This window comes from Saccostrea cucullata, unplaced genomic scaffold (assembly GCF_032062105.1).
Source record: "Saccostrea cucullata isolate Sc308-1 unplaced genomic scaffold, CSIRO_AGI_Scuc_v1 ctg1116, whole genome shotgun sequence".
Lineage (NCBI taxonomy): Eukaryota > Metazoa > Mollusca > Bivalvia > Ostreida > Ostreidae > Saccostrea > Saccostrea cuccullata.
Genome location: NW_026925174.1, coordinates 190370 through 209888, shown reverse-complemented (window position 1 = coordinate 209888; position 19519 = coordinate 190370). Strand labels below are relative to the sequence as shown.

General features: G+C 32.4%; 2 protein-coding genes across 2 annotated transcripts; both read right to left on the bottom strand.

Moving 5' to 3' along the window:
• Positions 1-1894: 1894 nt before the first annotated feature.
• Positions 1895-17583, bottom strand: LOC134268227 (pentraxin fusion protein-like). The gene is made up of 4 exons (XM_062750417.1): positions 17224-17583; positions 5096-5117; positions 3632-3838; positions 1895-2408 (listed from the first exon to the last, which is right to left on the bottom strand). Exons 1-4 carry the CDS (start codon positions 17560-17562, stop codon positions 2197-2199), a joined length of 780 nt encoding a protein of 259 aa, XP_062606401.1. The 5' UTR covers positions 17563-17583; the 3' UTR covers positions 1895-2196.
• LOC134268226 (pentraxin fusion protein-like) lies at positions 14871-16370 on the bottom strand. Its single transcript, XM_062750416.1, has 2 exons — positions 16169-16370; positions 14871-15164 (listed from the first exon to the last, which is right to left on the bottom strand). Exons 1-2 carry the CDS (start codon positions 16368-16370, stop codon positions 14953-14955), a joined length of 414 nt encoding a protein of 137 aa, XP_062606400.1. The 3' UTR covers positions 14871-14952.
• Positions 17584-19519: the final 1936 nt, after the last annotated feature.

The window sequence follows — 19519 nt, the reverse complement described above, 5'->3', positions numbered from 1 at the left end:
ACTCATGATCACATGGTCTCGCATGCTCACAGCAAACAAATTTCCAATCTCGTGAATGAACCGAAAAGCATGATGGTCTACTACGTTTTTACTACAAACACGTGAGTTAGGGATTGTCAATACGTTAGTACACCTCAGAGTTGGTTGCTTTTTGTACCGAGGAATAATCACGTGCAATTGTCTTTTCATTAGCAGTACAGCACGGGGAAACTCTAAACAAACGGACCTGTACAATGGAGTGGGGAAAATTTTAATTTTTATCATTGTTAATCATTTGTATGCAAATATGAGCATGGGATTAGTAGATAATAATGTACATAATGCATTAAGCGTGTAAATGCTTGGGAAAATGCATCAAGTCTTCCCGAGAGCGATTTAAAAAAACTAGCCTTTTCTAAAAACACATGTAGTATTTTATGTAGTAACCCATAAATGCATTAAATGCAACCCATTGAGCTGATTGGTCGATTTGTCAGTCATATTGGTTCCTCACTAAACAGAGGTCACAAAAAAATATTTTCCTCGACCTGATGATTGTCGCGAAGCTTTTCCCGCGCACATGCGCAGATCCAGGAAAAACGTCAGTCCTTTATAAATATGCATGAGAATATCGTTCTTTTCCCGACCAGTACTTTGTTACTACCGAATAATATTTCGTCGAATTTGCAAAAATGCTTCATTTTTGATAGCTTATCATACTTCAGAAATTTTTGTTCGGTTTCAGCTGTGCAAAAATACTGTTTAAAACGGCATACATATATTTAAATGGAATCTGTCTATAAGAGATTTCAGGGGAATATTCAGCGAGTACTTATGTGTAGAATCAGTATGAAATTTACTATGTTACTAGATTTACTATGTTATTTTGTAATATTTACTATGCATTTTGCAGAAATAAAAATCGAGTTCCGTTTTCATTAAATATGCTGTTACTCATGATAAAAAAAACGGCTAGTTTTAAACAATCAAATGAATTAAAGAAAGATCAATTTACACTTATTCACTTAATTTACTATATTTTTTAGTTTTTTTTTAAAAAATGTTTCCTCACAATTTCATTTCTTATTCCATATTATGCATAAAAAATATCTCCAATATTTTGTGATATGATTTCATACATTGTGATAAGCTTTATCATTGGTCCACTTGATATCACGGTTTAATGCATAGAGATGCAGATACACCAGGGACCCGTTTTAATGAAGAATATACGACTAAGACCAAACTTCGATCCTACTAATAATGAAATATATGGTGATAACAAACAGTATTCAAGCTCAAAGTCCACTAAACAATACAAAATAGGAGCATAGCAAACACACGGACCTCTTAAACATCAGATGTGGAATCAGGTGCCATGGAGGAGTAGGCATTCCCTGCCGATCAGACACACCTGCGGTGTGCTTCTTGTCATGATCGTGAAATAACGGGAGAGTCCGTAGTCAAATCAGTGTATAAATAATGGACTAACAATTAATATGAAAAATGTCAGACAGCATTTAACTCGATGATAAATATTTGCTGACAAGGTCATTGTATCGATCATAGAACTTACAAAATGATAACTTTAAACGTGACTGCTGATATTCGTGCTTCATCACCTTTTTTGTCAACAATTTACCTCATTTTAGGAATTGTACATACGTCAAGCATGCTCTTGCATATTGTATCAACTGAGAAATGTAAACCCCGCATGCAGGTGATAGTTAAATTTCTAAAAAAATTATAGGAATGTCGAGAGATATTTTAACACTGGCAATTTTAATCACAATCATTTATTCTGAAATATTTACAGTTTACGTATGTTTATGATCTAGACGTAATCCTTTTTGGTGAAAAAAAATCTCCATGTACTTCTAAATGAAAACAAAAAGAACACGGATAGATCCAATTTTCTAAGAAGTTTTATTTCCTATATTTTTAGCAAACATATACATGTATTGTTAATCAGAGAGTACTTGGATTGAGCGTTAATTTCTAGGGATGTGTTTTTCTTCAGATTATAAAAATCTTTTTAATAATAATCTTACAAATTAGACGGTTGCAGATAAAAGTGAGTAAATGTAGTTCTTTCATTTGTGCAATCCCTGAAAAAACCCAAACATTTACTTCACGCCTGTGCTTGGTCGATATATTTTTTCTGTAAAGTCAATGTAAATAAGAATTGACCTCATGAAAGGGCTACATGTCTACATCTTAAGGCTGACCAAAAACCTCGACTTCACATACACCTAAATATACGGGCTGTTCATTTCGCACAATGGATATTATGACGCCATCTCCTCGGGCGCCATTTTCACACAGAAATAATATGCGGTCTTTACTTTCACCAGGACCAGGATAAAATCCACATGGAGTTTTCTGTCCGTTTTCTGTTACATTCACCTCGACGTTATGAAATTTTTCCCCTGCAAAAAAAAAATTAATAATTGCTATCAGGGTATCCTTTAGGAAATCATTATCAGAATGATTTCTGAATGAATAAGATCTTGTTAATAATACTTCTGTTAAGTTTGTAAAAGTTGATATATAAATCATGTTACTTTTGTTCAGTATCTATTCAGTTTATCAGTTCCAATCATTTATTCTGATTTCAATGAATACGATAATCGGGTTTTCTTTCTTCCCTAACTTTGATCGAGACACATTTTTTTTTCTAGCATGGATTCTAGACGAGCTTTCTTAATTTCCAACTTAACACAAACATTTCAGCACATGATTAAAATGAGGGTTGTTGAATTTAAATATCAAATAATAAAAGGACATGATCCATTTCTTTTTTAATGAAATGAAAAAAACCATAAAATTTGATAAGTATATGGTTTTACATGTACTATGAATCAAATTTTATTCGCGAGAACTTTATTCATACAACGATGTCTGATCGCGATTTTTTTTATCCCTCTCGAATATTACATTATAAAGGATAAAAAACAATAGACACCACAATTTGCGAAAATTTTGTCTCGCTAATAAATACTAAAGAAGCTTTCTCCTCAAAAAAGTTTTGCGGAAATATAGTGATCTACATTATATTATTACCTAACCTACTATATAAACTGTAATTAGGTTTTCTGAACTGGTTCCTTATCCATTTTAATGTTTTTTGCATACCTTGCAACAGTCAAAACTGTTTACCCGGTCACAGAATGAACTGTTGCATGGATGAACTGACCCAACATCACGTCATAATTGATTTCCAGTACTTTACAGCTATTACACTTTTCACTCACTAGATTTTTGTCTTTAACACGTCCATCTCAGCGTGTTATTTTCTAACCTTGAAGTCAGCTGATGTTTTTACTAAACAATACATGTATACATCGATATTTATTAGGGCATGCATGATAACACAAGAAATAATGCAAACGTTTGTCGATGTGTCTATATCATTGCTTTAAGAAATTTTAAAGTAGGCTAGGTAATAAAACATTTATTTCATGACAAATCGGGAATCGGTACTAGTCAAACTGTTGTCCCTTGATAATGGGGAAGACCTGAGAAACTGATTCCCAGGTCTTCCCCATTAACTCGGAACAACAGTTTGACTGTTCCCCTCGTAGTTATCAAATAAGTGTATATTCTCGGAATTTTTAAAAGACATTTGAAGAGATCCATCAACACGACTTACCACAGCAATCTTGCCTGTTGTAAATCAACACTTCCTTAACATTGACGGAATTCTTCAGAATGATCTTCAGCCATGGTCTTATCTCCAGATCAGTGTGCGCCACTCGAGCCGGTGATGATTCTATAATGCAAGTTGTGATACCGTCTACTGCGTTTGATGCTAAGTGGTTGATATTGTAAGCTGTGCTCATTGTGGCATTCATGGCTACTGTATAAAAGTTATAAGGCGACTGATAAAAACTTTTTAAGGTTTACTAAAGTCGGGTTAATGAAACTCAATTGTTGGAATCATGAAATATGATGTGATTGATTTATTAATTAATTCATTTAACGTGTCTCTCTAGAATTTTTAACTCATATGGAGACCCCACCACTTGCCGGTGGAGAGCTGCAATTTTAATTTGCCCTATGCTCGTCACTCAGGGCCATTGAGCAGCTAGTACATGTAGGGAGGGATCCTTTTCGTGCCATCACCTACTGCGATACAGAAACCCCGGTTTTACGGTTTCATCTAAAGGACTGGTCTCCAAGCACCACAGCGGGATTCGAAACCGTGACATCAGGATCAACTCCATACTTCGCAACTCTAAAGCAGACTCTCTAACCACTGCGCGAATTTGAAGTGACGGATATGGAAATAACGAACAGTATTCATTCTCAAAGTCAAAAAAAAAAAAAAAAATAAAATACAAACAGAGCAAACGCGGACCTCCGATACATCAGAGTTGGATCAGGTGCCAGAGAGGAGTGAGCATCCCCTGCTGACCGTTCACACCGCATTGTGCTCCTTGTCATGATCCGGAAATAACGGAAAATCCGTCGTGAATTCAGTGTATAAGTAATTGTCTAACAATCAGTATGAAAAACGTCAGTCAGCATTTGACTCAATTATTAATTGTATTTGCTGACAAGGTCATTGTATCGACAATAGAACTTACGAAATGATGACTTTAAACGAGACTGCTGATATTCGTGTTTCATCAACTTGCTTGTCGATAATTTACCACGTTTTAGAAATTGTTCATACGCAGAGCACGCTTTTGCGTATCGAATCAACTCAGATATATATCAAGTAAATAATGCAATTTAATTCAATTTACATTTACAGATGACATTTCTTGAAAAATTATCTTTACTGTCAGTTTTCAATGATATGAGCTTTGTCACATGATAAGGGTATGGAAAACTGACCACGTTAAAAGTTTTGAGGTTCTAGACTGTGACGTCATATGACGTCATAGAAATTAATCACATGACCAACGTCAAATCATATTCTTATATAACGCTAAGAATGATGTCTGAATTCATAATTCTAATTACAAACTGTGGTAATCATTTTGAGGTGAGCGTTTTATTTTTTCTTTCGTACTTTCAGTGGTAGATCACTGTAATTCCAAAAGTGGTACACCTTCTTTACAATTAAAAGTCTTTAGAAGTAAATTTACAATGATAACATTTTACTTACAGTTTTCACTGCCCCGATTTTCCTGAAAATAATAAAAAAAATACATATATTCTGGAATTTATATCGATTTAGGGAAAGATACATACAATGTAGAAGGCTAATGATATTATCAAATTCTAATTCAAAACAAAAATTAAATGATCTAAGGTTTAGTTTTAATGAAAACCCTAAGCAATATAAATAAAATCAATTCCCAGTTTTGTTCCCAAGTATAAAACTAAGATATAGTAAAAAGCAAAAGAAATAGAGAGAACATCGTCTTATTTGAGTGAATACGTATGTCTTAGAATTTCTTACAAATGAGTTAGAATAAGCCGGTTCCAAAGAAAAAAAATCATTGAAACTAAGATTAGGCTAATGTTTGTCTAGTAAAATTTACCATTTCTAAGTATTTACACCCAGGATGATCATCAATTTTGTTTGTTCCTATTTTCTTCCACTCACAGCAAACTCGACATTGAAACAAATCCTGTCTGATTTGACAAATTTCTATCCCTATACAACGTTGGTCATGTGCACAAAATTGGGAACACTTATTTATCGTTCTTCCAAACATTTGATCCTCTGCTGAGAAAATGGTTTGGTAGTCCTTGCTTTGAAGCTTTCCATTAAACCTCAGATTAAATATCCCGTGATACCGAGGCTCCTGACACTCGACTCCCAAAAATATCAGAAAAGAGAAAAAAAGTTTCATTATTTCTGTCATCTATATCAGTATTAATTAATACACGCTTATTGTAAATTGCTGCAAACTCTATACCGAAAAGATGGGAACTGCTACGGTTATCATAAAATGCCTGTTAACTTTTAATACACACTCTGATCATTGATCTGTTGTTTCGTAGGCAACAACAAATGGCTTTATCCAAGATTGGACAATCAAAAGCCTGTTCGGGATTTTACATTTTAAATTGAATATAAAACAATAACGCTAAAAAGAAAGTGAATATATATATATATATATATATATATATATATATATATATATATATATATATATATATATATATATATATATATATATATATATATATATATATATATATATATATGTTAACGTATATATATATATATATATTAACGTAGGGGGCACTTATTGTTGGCAAGCGGGGTTTTCAATAACCCTAAATTGTGACGCAGCATTGTTAAGGTTGAAATAAGGAGGTGGGGCCTAATTTATACGGGAAAAGTTTACTATGATGTCACACTAAAATATGACTTTTATGAATTCCTCATAATACCAGAAAATTGAATAATTTTCAACTTTAAACTGCATCAGCATAATAAACAACAATAAAACTTATCAATGCATTCAAAAAAGTTGCTAGTTAAATCCCATACAGCTGGTTAAAAACAGATCACTGATCTCGATGAACTTGTCAATCATGACGTCATATTGGTAAAATTGACGTAATTCATGTGCTGTGAGAGGTAGATTGAGGAATTTTTTAACAATGAAAAATGCTTTTTATTATTAAACAGAATGTTATTTACAGGTGTTAAATAGGCAGTTAATACCAATTTATATCCTTTGTTCAGTGCCATTATTCATTAACTATCGGGAAAATGTATTTCAATAATTTTGTGTTTTTATGCTCAGGTTAGGTATATTTTACATCGAGGTGCCTCGTTAAATCGTTCTTTTGCAAGGGCATACACGAAATAAATCTTTACCATTTTTTTGAATATAAATAAAGGATATGTTCCTTAACTTGAAAAGTGCTGCTGCTTTCTTTAAATCGAGAGGGTGACTTTATAAGTGCACAAAATATTTGGTAAAAGTCAAAACTTTTACTTGAATTTTTAACTGTTAAAACGCGAAATCTATTCAAAGCAGCAGCACTTTCCAGAAAGTACAAAGTATACAGAAACAATTAATAGCTTGAATTTTTAATTTCAAATAGGGTATGCCCTTGCAATATTGAAATTTGTTAATGACCTACATTCAGTACACGTACTATGCATTTATCACGTGACTGTCCATCGATGGGACCAAACTTCATACAGTACAGAATAGGTTATACTATGCTTTTTCCATAAATATTTAAGTTCTGTGATAATAAAACAGCTGAACAAAAATAAATTAAGTTTAAAAACGATACCCGTTTTTGCATTTCTATTTTCCGTTGATTCCTTTAGTAGGCCTTAACAGTGCTGCGGAGTTTGATTTGCAAAAGAAGTTTCGATCTCTTATAGGTACAGTGTATTAATCATAGTCCTAAGCAGTAAGTAAATGTGCAATAATGTAGTTTGCAATTTTTTTCTCTTTTCTTATATTGATCTGTAGATTATAGGTATGTAACTTATTTAATCAGATGGTACTTACAAAAGTAATGTCACCGCTTAAAAAAGTCCTTAATAATGAAATGGTTACCTAACAACTGGCTCGATGATAAATGTGATGACTTTTACTTTTCAATCGTTAACTTCCCTTATTTTTGCGGCAATATACCTTTAACATCTGTTAAGAGGTTTATGTCTCAGAGCTTATTCGAAACACTTTAGCAAGCTCTACCTATCATCAATGTCAAAAACATGATAGGATATTGATCAATAAGTTAACAAGAAAATCAGCGGTCGTGTTTAAAGTAACCATTTCAAAAGTTCTTAATTGTCGTTGAAAGACTCCATTTATTTCCGGATAATGACAAGGAGCACACGGCGGGTGTGACCGGTCGGGAGAGGTGCATACTCCTTCATGGCACATGTTAACACCTCTGATGTTATGAAGGTCTGTGTTTGCTCCAGGAATGGGGTCAATTACTTTTAAAAGTAATTTATTAAATTACAATTACTTAAATTTTTCTTCAATTTAAAAACAAATAACAGGCTTTCTAAGACAAGTAATTAATTAAATTACAATTACTTTGCGAAAGTAATTAATTAAATTACAAATTACATTTTGAATGTTTTAAAAAAAATTTATTCCTTGTCAATGAATATACAAAACTACATTCATTTGCATATAAGCTCAAACTCACGACAAACGATGCATAAAAAATGATATGGGCTTTGTGTATCTTTCTGGTTTAATTTTAACTTTAATTTACAAAAACATTAAAGAAATATCCGCGATCTATTTGATGCAGTTTCTTCCACGCAAAACCTACATGTACACAAATTGCATGGCTTATGATATTTGATTAAAAGGATTTGTCCTAATTAGGTAAAATGAGTCTTAACTGTAACCCCTCATATTATACATTTCTGGACCTGTACATTCTGAATTGATATTTAGGTTGAACATTTTTACTTCAAAGATAATATTTGTAAGGAACATGATATTTTCAGATACAAAATTCATTCATCAAATTATTTTTAGATGTTAAAATAATATCAAATTGAAAATTTTTCTTTTCTACAGTTTATTTAGCGCAGCATTTTAATTTGAAAAAAATTATCTCTACTGGCTTTGACTTCTAAATCATGGTATGAATGCCTCCTTAGATGGGTTTTGTTTTGATTGCAATTTATAGCTGTGGTTTGGAAGTCAATTATTTCTCCAAACCAAGAGAAAACTTAATTATGACACACACATTTTTTTCTTTATTATTGCTCAAACAAGAAAAAATGAATAACAAATGTGTGTTTCATAACGAATAGACCTAGGAGAGGTAATACGAGGGTCATTCAAAAAGTTCGTAGACTTTTGTCCTAACGTTTTTATTTAACGTCATATTATATCCAAATTTAGTTCAAATATTTTAACAACAGATTCAAATAACTTGAGTAAAAAAATTGGAATGTATCTTCATATTTATTAAAATTACCAAGGATTTAGAACAGCAAAAATGGGGTCACGGAGCACCGTCAAAATTGAGTAATTTACTAATTTTTACTTTATAGTATTTACAGCCATACCTCTAATAAATGGAGCTGAAACGAACTAAAATTTACATGTTTAAATAAAGTATTGCTGTATTTAAAAAATGAAATCAGGTTATGTAATATGTCGCTCCATTTAAAAGATATCAGTTTCTAAATACATATGGACTTGATTAAAAAAAGCAAAAAACCATGACGTTGGAGGACGTAACGGCGCAGCAAGTAGCAATAAAATTGTTCTTTACATTCAGGAAACTTCTTCTACAAGCTTAAAAAATCCGTATAAACAAATATCTGTATGAAAAATTATCTGTGTATTTGTATTAAATGGAAAATACAATTTTTGAGTGGTAGCGAGTTTGAATCGGACGATGGATTGTCTGCAAAGAAACAGGTTAAGTTAAAAATATTGTCGAAAGAGTTAGGAACGTCATTGAACATGTGTGCTTCACTGTTGCAGAATTAATAGAATTACATGGTAAATTAACGAATTTGAAAACAATGACATTCTTATTCAAGCTATATTTGCACAATTGTTCGCAAACTAGGTGTTAAGTGTAATGGATATGTTTTTTTGAATGGAAAAGACGCTACAAACCGTGTTTGAAATTAAGAAATTAGTATGATTTTGACAAACTTTCTCAACGTTGTATTTGACGTTATACCGTTCACGGTAGCTCAGTCGGTAGAGTTCTCGCTCCGTGATCGGGAGGTCGTGAGTTCGTATCTCGGCCGCGACTGACCCAGTCGATAAAATGGGTAGCAACTGTTCCTTCGCCATGCGCTCGGCACTTTGAAGTGAAAGTTGCGGGTCCTTCGGATGAGACCTTAAAAACCGAGGCCCCGTGTCAGCGGCAGGCGTTGGCACGATAAAGATCCCTCACTGCTCAATGGCCCTGAGTGCCGAGTAAAGGTCAAACTTTGAAGCCCTTCACCGGCATACGGTGACGTCTCCATATGAGTGAAATAATCTCGAGAGGGACGTTAAACAATATACAATCAATCAATCAATCTTTGACGTTACAATGTTGGTTAACCGTGCTCCGTGGTAACAAATCATGTTGGTTTAAATTTTGGTTAATATGAGCTCTATTTAATCAAATGGAATGAAACTACACACTTCGACAAAATAGATGTTTATGTTTACGAAAATGTGTTGATCTATAATCTTGTTATAATTATATGACGATGAAAAGCATTGTCTACGTATTTTTAGAATGACCCTCGTACAATATCTAGATAAATCTATAACAAAGAATTACATAATGATTAGAAAGAAACTAGATTATTATCATCAAACCAATTGTTTATTTGCTTGTAAACATTAACTTAATTTTTTTTACAACTGAAGGACTGAGGATATGTTTAACAATTTAAATAAAAGACAGTAAAATGTGGAGGTAGTGGTCACAATATATCAGGGGTGTGAACTGCATGTATAAAGTAATTGAATGTTATTGAAAAAATAATTGAAATAAAATGGTAATATATTTTTTCAGTAATTACAAGTAATTGAAAAAATGTTCAATTACAAATTTTTTCCAAGTACATAAAAATGTAATTCATTACAGTCAATTACAATTACTTTTTTTCAATTACCCCATTCTTAGTTTGCTCTGTTCCTATTTTGTATTATTTTATGGACTTTTGATCTCGGATAACGTTCGTTATCTCCATATTTTCTATCTATATACGTTTCTGGACATCAAACTGCAAATAACTGAGAACGATAGTATTGTTCTCCCGCTTACCCCCAAGTTAATTTTCAAAAGTTAATATTTCGATGAATTTTTAATATTTTTTCAAATAGATAATTATATGGATTTTCATAAAACATTACTTATTTGGGGAAAAGAAAGAGAGATAACTGTACAATTTTTGTACAATTATGTTTTTCATTATAGAAATCAACGGAAAACGGAAAATATTTTTAAAACATCTCCACCCCCCCCCCACCCCCGTGTTACAAAACTCTCTTTTTACAGGTAATATAGACCGACTGTTATTTCACACATTTATACCAAAGGGGGGACATATGTTTATTGACAAAAAACGATAAAATTGCTTATTTTCCACCAATTTCAAAGCGATTTACAACGGAAACATTATACTTCATAGATATAATTATGTTTTATTTATTTGCCTAAAACACGAAAAAAGATATAAGGAACATATATTCGTATTCAAGACTATTTCAAAATATGGTGATGCTTGAAACTCCGATTTCAATGGAAAATATCGTCTACCCCCCTTTTTTCAAGAGCTGGAATTATGGATAATTTACTGTTTAGCGCTAGTATTAAGACAATTCATTAATTACCATTGAACTGTTCTTTGTATTAGACAAAGATTTTATGACCAAATTGCTATTTATATTGAATTAAAGGGTTCCAAAATGTAGGCTGGAATCGAGAGTTAACGTGCGTATTTCTTTACGATGTAGTAGAGATGACAGAATCTTTTTTTTAATCGCCCATTCAATAATTTTATTACCAAAATCAAAATTTCAAGAGCTTTGAATTACAACAGGCCCATAGGCCACATCCCTCGCCTGAAAATATTTTACCATGCAGTTGTTTACCAGATTTCCCCCTTCTGACACCTTTTGTGACCCCGAGAACATAATTTGGACAATTCTAAATTCTAGATTACCCCAGGATATTTTGGCATAATGTTTAGCTTTTCTGGCCCAATAGTTCCCGAAAAGAATATTGTAAAAGATTTTTTCCTATATGTTTCAATCTAAAGCTTGGGTTCCCTATTGTGGCCCCGCCCTACCCCTCATGATTTGAACAATTTAGAATCTACACTAACCCCGGATGCTTCCGCATCAGTTTAAGGTTTTCTGAACCAGTAGTTATTAGAAAGATTTTTAAAGTTTTCTCCTATATATTTCTATGTAAAACTTGGGCTCCCAGTCAGGCCCAGCCCTATCCCCGGAGTTTATGATTTAAGTTATTTAGAATCTACACTACCCACGGATGCTTCCACATAAGTTTCAGCTTTTCTGGCTCAGAGGTTCTTGAGAAGAAGAATTTAAAAGTTTTGTCATATATATTTCTATGTAAAACTTAGATTCCCTTTCAAAAAATCTGAAACAGTTGTCTGTATTTGAAAGAATAATATTGTTCAATCACTAAACCTCCCTATCACACCATGTTCATCTCCCATGAGTGCTTTCAGTACTTTCATTGTAATCTATGGTCGATATCCTGACCATGTTAGCGAACTCAATTTTTCATTAGGCCATGGAAGAGTTTTTCAATCATACTTATAAATACTGTGTTTTTCTACGAAGCTGCTTCAAATTTTCGTGAAAAAGTTATGCATAGAAATTAAAGATACAATTAGGTTAATTTCTGCATCTTAAAATGATAAACTGAGATCGAATATCAGCATTTCATTCTCTTGGGTTTTTTTGAAGATACTATGAAGTAGAATTTATCATTCCATTTCATTCTTATCTGTAAAGAATAACCATAACCCTTTTAACGTTTTTGCACAATTAAAAGTTGAATGTGCAATGTGAAGTGACGACTAAATCTTATCAAAATATAGTTATCTTAATTGCATCAATCTTATAATTAAATAGAATTATATATACCAATTTCAAAGCCTATTGCAATTCATGTTCCTTTTCCTATCATTGATTCATTGGAATCAAATAGAAGATGGTGAGTAAACATTTTTTTCACATTTCGATGAAAAAGAATGAAAAAGAATTCTGAATGAAATAGTTTAATAAAGCAGAAATCCCTTTTAGACAACGTCGGAGTAATGCCATAAAAACTGTAATGAATTTCATAAAGATTTTATCATATTGAAATAATTATTCGAGATCGAATATCAGCATTTCATTCTTTTCGTTTTTTTTTCAAAGATACTATGAAAAGGAATTTATCATTCAATTTCATTTTTATCTTTATCGATAAATTAAAGTGCTTTTTGGTATCATTGACAACTGCTTTTTCAATAGAAATGATACTCGTAAATTTACTTACCTGGTCATTGGTCATTAGCAAAATTATTTTGTTAAAACAGATTCTGATTGAAGACACAAGGGCTCTGAAGTTGACATCAAAACAATGCTTGAGTTTCTGATTGACAATATCTATGTTGTTTTTGAAGACCAGGTTTTCCAACAATCTATTGTAATATCCATGGGTACCAATTGCGCTCCGTTATTAGCAGACCTATTTTTATCTTCATATCAAGCAGAATTTGTGCAAAATCTTATGCGTGAAAAGAAGAAAACACTTGCTGTGGCCTTCAACTCGACATTTAGATATTTCGACGACGCATTGTCAATTAACAATTTCCATTCCTATGTCGACACGATATATCCTGGTGAGCTTGAGATAAAAGATATCACAGAGTCTGATCCATCTGTTTCATACTTGGATATTTTACTTTAAAAAGACGTTAATGGTAATCTAACAACCAAGCTATATGATAAACGTGATGACTTAAACTTTTCTATCGTCAATTTCCCTTACTTATGCAGCAATATACCTTTATCACCTGCATATGGAGAGCAAATATAATATATCAGTTGATTCGATACGCAAAAGCATGCTCTACGTATGAACAATTTCTAATTGACAAGCAAGTTAATGAAACAAGAATATCAGCAGTCTGGTTATCGTTTTGTAAGTTGTATGGTCGCTAAAATGACCTTGTCAGCAAATACAATTTATCATTGATTCAAATGCTGACTAACGTTTTTCATACCAATTGTTAGTTCATTATTTATACACTGAATTGCCGAGGGATTTTTCCGTTATTTCCTGATCATGACGAGGAGCACCGGTGACCGGTCAGCAGGGGATGCTCAATCCTCCATGGCACCTGATCCCTCTTCTGATGTTTCGTAGGTCCATGTTTGCTCTGCTCCTATTTTGTATTGTTTTATGGACTTTGATATTAAATACTGTTCGTTATATCTTTCTGTAAAGAATAACCCTTTTAACGTTTTGGTACAATGTAAAGTTAAACGTGCAATGTGAAGTGATGACAAAATCTTATCATTAGAAATATAGTTATCTTAATTGCATCAATATCATAAATGAAAACAATTTTATATACGTATTTTACAGCCTATTGCACTTCATGTTTCATTTCCTATTGATCAACTGATCTTTAATGAGGATGAGTTCATTTACTGGTAAAATCAATCAAACGCCTTTGATTGTTCTCTTCCTTTACGAATCTGCTCAGAAATAATATTGCTTACCGGTATCTGCTACTAATACAATGCGTTTGATTTGATCTGAGATGCTAAAACACAAGTGAGGAGAGTAAAGGTAGATACATCAGCTAGGTTGTCTTGAATAGGTTAGGTAATAGATTTTAAGTTAAGAATATTTTAGTTAACAATATGATTAAGATATTTTTTGACCAAACGAAACCAAAATACACATCTAGGTGTTTTTCAGGCCTTTTTATTTGTAGATTAATAAGTCTGTGAATTTTGAGGTGTACTTAACAGATATCCTTCACTTTCACAAAGTAAAATTTTAGGGCACAATAGAGCTCAAACTGCACTTTCTTTCTTATTGACATCTGTATGATAATGGTTTAATTTTTTTTTTTTAGAAACGTAGAAATATATTTTAACACTAGCACAGAATCATTTTTTCTTTAAGAAATTACAATCGACTTATGTTTATGGTGTTAAACTAATTTTTTATTGAAAAAAGTCATATTTTCTAATATAATATGGTTTTATTTCATATGCAATCATATTTTGATAAAATTAATACATCGATGTATTGTTAATCAGAGAGTACTCGAATTGAGCGGTAGGTTCTGAAGATTCATTTACTTCAGGTTTTGAATTTTAAAAAAATTTAATTTAACAAATTAGACGTTTGTAGGAGAAAAAGGAAGTAAATGTAGCCTTTTTCATCTGGGCAATCCAAAAACACATTTACTTCACGTCGTTGCTTGGTCTAAATGTTTTTTCTTTCTGTGAGGTCGATACACATGTATAACTAAAAATCGACCTCATGAAAGGGCTACATTTCTACATCTTAAGGCTGACCAAACACCTCGACTTCACACACACCAAGAAATACGGGCTGTTCATTTCGCACAATGGATATGATGATGCCATCTCCTCGGGTGTCATTTTCACACAGAAATAATATGCGATCTTTACTTTCAGCAGGACCGGGATAAAATCCACATGGAGTATTCTGTCCGTTTTCTGTTACGTTCACCTCGACGTTACGAAATCTTTCCCCTGTAAAATTAAAAATTTAAATATCTATATGGGTATTCTTTAGGAAATCGTTATAAGAATATCAATTTTAATGAATTTTGTAAGTTTTAATCTATTTCATACTTATTTAATTTCTTTTTATGTTTATATACAGTATATATATTTTTAAACATGTTTCTTTTGTTCAGTACGTTTTCCGTTTACCAGTTCCAATCATTTTTTCAATGAATATATGATAATCGGGTTTTCTGACTTCCATAACTTTGATTGAGAAACAGTTTTCTTTTTAAAAAAATCATTAGATAAAAAATTCAAACTTTTGTAGATTACTGCTTGTTGCGTTTCTTTTGCGTGTCAGTATATATATTTTTAAACATGTTTCTTTAGTTCAGTATGTTTTCCGTTTTCCTTTCATTTATTTTTATTTCAATGTAACACAGATATTTTGGCAAGTGATTAAAATAAGAGTTGCTGAATTTAAACATTTATAGGTATAAAATGAAACATAAATTATAGCGCATCATCAATTTCTAATGAATATGTAAAAACCATAAAATTTTATAGGTACATACATGTACTGAAAATCAAATTTTATTCGCGAGAATTTTCTTCATAGTAGGCTGTTTGCTCGCGAATGTTCTATCGAAGACTGTGGAATCATTTTAATTCGTAGGGGTCAATGTTCGATGGTAAGCAAAAATTGTCCTGTTTGCTTTGACATCATTTCGTGGATTACCCGTAATTACGTAGTTCATGAATCAGTATGTTAACAAAATAAACGTTCGTGGGGATTCATGATAAGGGTGACTCGCGAAATCCACATTGGTCCCTTACAAACAATGATGATTCTACAGTATTAAAATTATAAAGGATAAAATAGACACCACAGCCCGCGACATTTTTGTCTCGCTAATAAATACAATGAAGATTTTCCCCTTAAATAGGTAACGTGAAATATTACGATCTACAGTATACTCTCGGAATTTCTTTTAAGACGTGTGTAGAGACCCATCAACATGACTTACCACAGCAGTCTTGCCTGTTGTAAATCAACACTTTCTGAACATTAACGGAATTCTTCAGACCGATCTTCAGCCATGGTCGCATCTCAAGCAAAGTGTGCGCTATCCGAGCCGGTGCTGATGTTATAATACAAGTTGTCAATCTGTCCACTGCGTAGGAGGCTAAGTGGTTGATATCGAAAACTGTGCTCAATGTGGCATTCATGGCTACTGTAGAAAAGTTATAAGGCGAAGGATCAAAATTTCTTAAGGTTTGCTAAAGTCGGCTAGAATGAAACTCAATAATTGGAACCAGGGAATTTGAAGTGACAAATTCACTTCAATATTTACATTTAGAGAAGGACTTCCTTGAAAAAATAAGTTTACGGTCAGTTTTCAATGAGATGCACTTGGTCACATGATTTTCCATGATATGGAAAACAAGGTAAGACTTTTGGAGGGTCTAAACTGTGACTTCACGTGACGTCATAGAAATTAATCACATGACCAAATTCAAGTCATATTCTCATGAAACCCTAAGAATGATATCTAATTTCCTAATTGTAATTACAGATTATGGTTATCATTTTTTAGGTAAGGCTATTTTCTGCCTCCCTTTTAATGGTAGATCACTGTAATTCTATAGGTGGTACACCTTCTTTACAATTAAAAGTCTTTAGAGGTAAATTTACAATGAAAACATTTTACTTACAGTTTTCTCTGCTCTTTTCTTCCTAAAAATAAAATATATATCATTGAATTTATATAGATTTAGAGAAAGATACATACAATATAGAAGTCATAAAATTATCAAAATTAAATTCAAAATAAGAACTACATGATCCAAGGTTCATGTATAGTTTTAAAACCCTAAGCAGCTCAAATAAACTCAATTTCCAATTATAAAACTAAGTTATATTAAAAAAAAACCATAGAGAAGATATCGTCCTCTTATTAATATTATGTATGTCTAATTTCTTATAGGCGAGTTAGAAGGAAAAAAATTAAACTACATCCAAAGAAAAAAAAACTAATCATTAAAACTAAGATTAGGTTATTATTTGGCTGGTAAATTTTACCATTTCTAAGTATTTACATCCAGGATGTTCATCAATATTGTTTGTTCCCATTTTCTTCCACTCACAGCAAACTCGACATTGAAACAAATCCTGTCTGATTTGACAAATTTCTATCCCTATACATCGTTGGTCACTGATACAAAATTGGGAACACTGATTAATCGTTCTTCCAAACGTTTGATTCTCTGCTGAGAAAATGGTTTGGTAGTCCTTGCTTGGAAGCTTCCCATAAAACCTCAGATTAAATTCCCCATGATACCGAGGCTCCTGACACTCTACTCCCAAAAATATTAAAACAGGGTAAAAAAGCTTCATTATGTCTGTCATCTTTATCTGCATTGATTCAGTAAGACTTATTATGAAATCCCTGCAAACTCTATACCGAAAAGACGGGTACTGCTACGTTAATCGTAATGTGCTGATTAACTTTTTATACACACTCTGATCATTGATTTGTAAACAAGAGGGTTGTCTCCGAGGCAACAACAAATGACTTTATCCAAGTTTGGACAAATTTACCAAGTGGAATTCCAAAGTCCGTTCGGATTTTATACTTTGAATGGAATATAAAATTATAGCTCTAAAAAGAAAAAGACTTTTCGGATATAGATCTTTACTTAACAGGCATTGGATTAAGACATTAAATAACAAAAAATATATTTGAAGAAATAAAATTCACTACTACATTAGAACACGAATGGAATTTCAAGAGGAAGTTCAAGACAGAATCCCCGGGTAGAACAAAACATTCATTAACTCATCTTCTAGTAGCAATGAGAGACGCTATCACCGCAGCTAAACGTCGTCAATTCAGTGTATAAATAGTGGACTGACAATTAGAATGAAAAACGTCTGTCAGCATCTGACTCAAGAAATGGTCATTGTATCGGCCATAGAAATTACGAAATAATGACTTAAAACGAAACTGCTTAAATTATGTTTGAAATACTGTTATTTATTCTTTGAAATACTTATTGTTAGACACTAAAGTTTAACACCACTTTGATGACGAAATTTTACCGATCATTTCCCGATCGTGACAAGGGGCACATATGGAGGGTGTGAATGGTCGGCAGGGAATGCTTACTCCTCCATGGTACCTGATCCCACCTCCGATGTTTTGGAAATCCGTGTTTGCTTTGCTCCTCTTTTGCATTGTTAAATGTACTTCTTTTGGGCTTAAACACTGTTCATTATCTCCATAAATTATATTTGCTGACGTCATTTAATTGACCATATCTTGGAGAGGACTTGTATAGGCAATTTCTGCTGTCCAATCCTATTATGTATATTCATTATTAAATATATTTAGATTAAATAGACCATAGAACTTCCGAAATGATTTAAAGTTTATTGTTTATAATTATTCTTATTTTTTAAAAATTCTTCTGTAGTGTAAAGAAGTATTTTTACTTCTTATATCAATCTAATTTAAATTAGATAAGATCCTCTTGCATAATTACTGGTTACACTAACATCTAACTACATCCAAAAGAGGATCATGTCAAACTCGGAAGAACTCGACTTATTCGCTTCAACAAATAAACGATGATTTTAAAGTTGACGATTTGATTGGTTGATAGAATTTGACCTCTGAAGTGACCCTCAATGGGATGTTGTTAGATGTAAGTGTAGCGAGTATGCGTGCGGATCTAACATCTAGTTTTAATTAGATTGCAATGAAATGTAAGCATAAGGAATCACTGTCTAGTTTATTGGATATGCCATGGACATCAAAGATAGTTGGAATCGTGGAAAAATTTGCATAGAACGGGCTTTATGCAACTATAAACTGTCATTGATGCCCTGGCATACCCAACAACCTAGACAGTGATTCCTTATAAGTTACTCTCTTTTCTTGATATGTATCCACTGCATACGCCCTGGACTGTAATTTTAATTCACATTCACACAAGGATCAATTTCAGACATGGGTCACATCTTTATATTAAATGGTATTTCAATTTAAAAAATTAAAATGTAGTTACATGTAACAATGCATGATTCCAGGGTAAAGTAATGTTTACATAAAACGGTTTTTCTTCACAATATACTAGTACTTTATATCAATGAGGCATCAGCTTTTGTGATTCATTATTTAATTATACACTTCAAGTTTTCACAAAGCTAGAATTGCAGTATGCCCATTTGACAAAATAGAGATTGTGACATCATTTCTCCTAGTGTCCGATTTACAAATTCACTCCACTTTGAGCATTGAGATTTAGAAACTGGAAGACAGTTAGTAATGATTAAGACATTAGTATATATACATTCCTCACTGATTCATAACAAA